This window comes from Mustela nivalis, assembly GCF_964662115.1.
Source record: "Mustela nivalis genome assembly, chromosome: 3".
Lineage (NCBI taxonomy): Eukaryota > Metazoa > Chordata > Mammalia > Carnivora > Mustelidae > Mustela > Mustela nivalis.
Genome location: NC_139022.1, coordinates 107,572,673 through 107,577,924, shown reverse-complemented (window position 1 = coordinate 107,577,924; position 5,252 = coordinate 107,572,673). Strand labels below are relative to the sequence as shown.

Sequence of the window (5,252 nt, the reverse complement as noted above, 5' to 3'; positions counted from 1 at the left end):
TTGCATGTGGGAGGATGAAAAGTTTGGGGTCAAGAAGGCTTTCACTTGGGGCCACCGAATGCTGGGGCACCGAGCTGGAAGAGATTGGAGGAAGATGCGGTGTTTATCAAAAGATAGTGATTCTCGGACATGTAGAGTCAGGTTCCCCTTGAGCTGTCCAAATGGAGATAGCAATTGGGCTCAGGGATAAGGTCTGGAGCGAGTCATTTGAAAAGCCCCTGAAGCTGTGAATGCAGAGAGAGAAAGGACCCAGCACAGCTGCCCTCAGACTCTGGGCAGGCCTGCCAGAAAGGGGCAGGCTTAGGGACTGCAAGTCCTTGAGGGAGAGCGGTGTTGTTAATGCTGCTGTGAAGGCCTCCTGCACGTTCATCCTGGTTGACAGTAAGGGTAGCTCACATCCAGAGTACCCACTTTGTGTCACACATGAGCCAAACACCTCACCTGCAGTGTCTCGCGCCATTTTGAAAATCCTGTGAGCCATGTGCTGTTATGATTTCTATGTTATAGATAAGCAAAGTGATGCTACCAGAAATCCAGGAACACAGTCAAGGCACCAGCTAGTGACAGGACTAAGGGTCCCGGTCCCTACACTCTGCTGCTTCTCCCTGGTTCCTGGCATCTGCAACCATCTTCCCTCATTTCCACCCTAGCACCCCCTAAATCCCCATCTGGGAGGTGTGCTCAGCCCTCTTGCCTTCTCCCAGTGGCTGGTTCCCCATCACCTATGTCATGGATCCCGTTCCTATCTTTAGCTTGCCCTGTCCAGCTCACCTCCAGAGGTGGTTCCAAGGTTTTGTGGGACTGTTGGAAGAGCAAAGGGCAAGAAGGACGTGTGCGTATGGACCTACCTCCCTGACACCCATCTACATATCCAGTTGCCACATTATAGTCCACTCACCCTCCCTGTCAGTAGAGGGTAGACATGAACTTAGCCACATCCCCACTTTCCAGGGAAGGCTCTGGGGCTAGGTCCAACAAGAAAGGCCCGTTAGTTACTGCTCATCTAGTCTGATGGCCGAGAGAAGGGAATGGAAGTATTTGTGGAGTCACAGTGCTGGCAAAAGCAGAGCCCCGGTCTAGTTCTTCTCATGGACCCCGCCTGGTTCCTAGATTCCATCTCTGCATAGGCCCTATAACGTAAGAGTTTATTTCAAAAGGATCTGCATATCTGAAGTGGCCAAGCCTTTGGCTTAGTTGGCTGACATGGCTGCAAGCTTGCAGACACACAGAGGGATGCTCCCCGGGCTGCCTCCATCTCAGCCCTTTTCTGCTTCCAGCTCTTGAGGCCTTGGGCCAGGATTGCAGCAAGGGATCCCACGAGCCTCCTAGATCACCCCGGCTCTAGCCGATTCTGGCCCAGGAACTGCAGGTGACCTCTAAGCCAGTCATATTTCCCCTGCAGGGACCAGGCTTTGCACTGGTTTGGGGTCATAGGAAAGCCCTTGTGACAGCACATTTTGTTTAGGGGTCAGCTTCACTTTTCTGCACTGCTGCCTCCAGCCCAAGGCTCGATTGGAGTAAGAGCTAATGCCCGGGGGCTGGCTAGCCAGCATGTTCCATGTGTTACCACGTCCCGGGAGCTGGCTAGCCAGCATGTTCCATGTGTTACCACGTGTCAAAACCTGTAGAGCTGGGGGATGGAATTCCCATTTCAGAGAAGGAAGCAGCCTGGACTCTAAACAGTGTGCCTAGATTGTCACCCTGCCAGTGAGCAGGGCTGCTGGGATTTAGAGCCTGTCAGACTCAAGAACTTGCGCTCTACTTCACACACCTATGCCTTCAGATCTACCCACTGGCAGATGTGTGCAAGGACGACTCTGTCTCTATAGTCTCCTACTCCTCTCAGCTCCCAGATCAAGGCCAGAAAAGGGTCCCCCTTATCAGCAGAGTGCTATCTCATTACACCAGCCAGGGGACTTCACATTTCCTTACATTTATTTCACTTAATCTTCTCTGCAACCAAAGGTCATGCAGATTAGCTGGGTTACCATTACTATAAACTGGAGAGGTTTGGCTATGTTTCCAAAGACCCGACTAAAACGTCTGAGAGGTTGTCACAGAATTAGCACCATTAGCATGGAACGAACACCACTGGTGGTAGCTTTCCAAGACCTGGTTAATCTAGCCCAATGTGAGACCTTGTCTCCTGCTCATCTGTCCTGCTTCCTGGGATAGGGCCCAGGAGGGATTCTTGGGCACTCTCTGGCTGAGGCAAAACACAGGTGGGGAGCCCTGGCTCAAGATTCCATCCAGCCCCAGCAACTCATACCTGCACCACCCACCCCAGCAAGGGTCCTTAGGCATTCTCTGCAAAAGGTTTGCAGAATTGTGTGGCTGTCTGCCTTGTGCCTGATGCAACATCCTAGCATTCTTCAGATTCTCAAAACCCCAGTGACCCCACAGATGGTTGGGCACTACTAAATTAGATAATCTACCAGATCTTTTTTTAGTCACACATTCTCTGAGCTCTAGTGCCCTGCTGAGCCAGGTAACTCCTGAAACTATTTTAAACCCCTGTAAAGTACAGTCGCTAGAGTTAGGTTAACTTGGGAAATGGTCAAGGTTATCACAAATCTATTTATTCCCTCTCAGGTTCTCTATAATCATCCCCTCATAGCTGGCTTTATTCATGCTCTGCTTTCTTCCTCTGTGCTCCCCAGACCTGGCTTCTGCCAACTTCGGGAAGAAGTGCCCAGCGGCTGATCCCATGCCTGGACCCTCAGATGCTTCCATAGCCAGATGGGTCTGGTCGGGAACTGACTCTTGGGAGGGTTCAGGCCCAAGAGTCTCTGAGAGCAAAGGAGAGGACCAAGTGGAAGGAAGTGCCTGTAGGAAGGTCTCCATGGAGCCTTCACAGGGAATTCTTTTTAGCAGATGAGGCAGCAGTTCGTCTTTGAACAACACTTCCCAGAACAACGAACTGGCTGAGGCTGGGGAAAAGCTGGGGAGGAGGAAGTATCATTAAAACTGACCTGAGTCACTTTGAAGTAGGAGGCAGATTGCCCTTGAGTGTCGCTAGCCCGGCCCTAATCCCCCTTTCCATAGTGGCGCAACCAAAGACCAAAGCGTTCTGAGTACTGGGTCGAATTCCGTGAGGTTTTATTGGAGAGTGCGGGACGCGGATCCCCGACCACAGGGTGCCGCAGGTGCGACCCCCTGCCTCTAGACCAGCTTCCCCTCCGCCCGTGCCCACCGAGAAAATGGAGCCCTTGGACCCAGGCGGGACCTACTGAAACTCGGCATCCCCTCGTTTCCCCCGGGGGATACAGCCCCCCAAAGGGATCATTTCCTAGTTCGGCTGAGTTCACGCTCAGATTCTAGGTTCCCAAGCGAGGAAGAGGCAGTCACAGCCACGGGAAGACAGCCACGGGGCCAGGGAGTCCGGAGAGGCGGCTGCTGCCTAGTTGCGCGCTAGCCGAGCCGTGCCTGCCCCTTCCTTGTCCAAAGCAAAGGAGGCGGCGGGGGCGGAGAAGGCTTGGCGTCCCGGCTGGCTCTCTGTTTTTCAGGAAGGCACCCCTGCTAGACCCGCTGTCCAGTGGTGGAGCGGGGAGCGGGGAAGCAAGACTCCGCCAGGGGATGGGAACCCTGGTGACTGCGGCCGGTAGAATCGCTCCCCCGCGCAGCCTGCGAGCGCCTCCGACTCCCTTTACGCCCGGGTGGCCGCTCGAGGTCGTAAAAGGTCTTTGGGTCAGAGCGCGGCGTTCCCAGGGGCCAGCGACCCCGGCGTCGGGTTCGCGCGGCCAGGCTCCTCCCGGCGGCCGGCGGTGAGACGGGGACACTGCGTCTGGCGGCCCTGGCTCCCCCCGCCGCTACACCGGCCGCGACTTCCAGGGAGCGCGGGCGTCGCGCAGCGAACGGTCGTGGGGCAGGGCGGCGAAGGCCGAGTGGCGCAGCTGGCAGCCGATGAAGAGGACGACGAGCGCCACGGACAGCAGCAGCAGGAAGAAGAGCAGCAGGTAGGTGGGCAGGTCGGGCTTTGTGGCCGCGCCGTCCCGCATGCCGCGCGCTGTGGCCAGCTCCAGCGGCAAAGCGCCCTCTGCCTTGACCGTGGCTGCCAGGGCCAGCGCGCCGCCTCCAGCCGCCTCGGGGCCGGCCGTGGCGTTGAACGCGTCTCCGTACATGGCCCGCGGGGCCGCCGACCCCGGCCGGACCGCCTCACTGGTTGTCGTGCCGACCAGCGCCGCCGGGCGCCCCCATGGCGCGCCCCTCCCGCCCTGCTGCGCGCACCTGACCGGGAGCAGGTGCCTTCGGGTCAACCCGGGCCGCGTCGCTCCCTCGTCCCCGCGCTCAGCTGCCGTCCCTGCGGGGCGGCGGGCCCCGGGGCTCGGAGCTGGACGGCCCCGCGCGCTTAACCCTCGGTCTTTCCCTGGGTCTTGCCGTCGCCCCCCGCGCTGCCAGTCACCCGGCTCGCGGGTTTGGAGCCGCTCTCTGGGCTCCGGCCCCCCGCCCCGGTCAGTTCCGGGCTCGGGGCTTCCCTAGCTGCAGCGGCGGCGAGAGGTGCCCGGCGAGTGCGGCCGCAGTTCGGGTGCCTGCTCAGCGCCCGGACGCCAGGTTCACCGAGGGCGGGCGGCCGGGAGTTCTTCGGCGCCGCCGCGGCCGCTGCGTCTCGGAGCGGGCAGTCCTGCAGCCTCGAGTCCCTGTTCAGATGCCTAGTGTGCGGCGAGCTCTCTTTTCCTGCTGCGCTCCTGTCTTGAGCAGGAGACTGCGCTCAGAGGCGGCTCGGAGCGCGCTCAGGTCCCCGGCAGGGGGGGCGGGGGGCGGGACTGACAGCTGCTGCCCCCGGGGAGCGGCTGCCAACCAATGGGGCGAGAGTGGACACGCTGCGACTGCCCTGGCCTGGCCTCACATCACTTAGGGCCAGAGAGACACAGAGAGAGTGGGAGGGAGGAAGAACAGGGTCACAGAAGACTGACGGACAAAGAAATGGTTACAGACCTATGATCAGAGACACAGGCAAAACAGACAGTAGTGGACAGCAGACGGACTCAGAGGCAAGGCTCAGTCTGACGTGGACACCTGCTTCCATTCCTCTCCTTGATAGTCTTCCTCCCGGTGGAGCCCCGTTGCCGAGGAGCCCCACTGGCTGCTGGGTAGTGCAGGCAGGGCGCATGGCCTCTAGAGGAGGCTGGGCCAGTGGCAGAGGCGCTCCTGGACAAGCTGGGACAGTGCCCTGGGCCCAGGCCCTTCTGTAGCTGTGCCTTGAGGGCCCATGTGCTCCCCCACTCTGTGAGCTCTCTTGCTTAGCTCCCCTT

The 5,252-nt window shown here is 58.9% G+C and overlaps 1 protein-coding gene across 1 annotated transcript; it reads right to left on the bottom strand.

Annotated features, from left to right (window-relative positions):
• Positions 1-3,082: 3,082 nt before the first annotated feature.
• SMIM32 (small integral membrane protein 32) lies at positions 3,083-4,764 on the bottom strand. The gene has a single exon (XM_082724855.1). The coding sequence runs from the start codon at positions 4,119-4,121 to the stop codon at positions 3,810-3,812; it is 312 nt and encodes a 103-aa protein (XP_082580981.1). The 5' UTR covers positions 4,122-4,764; the 3' UTR covers positions 3,083-3,809.
• Between the last annotated feature and the right edge of the window lie 488 nt (positions 4,765-5,252).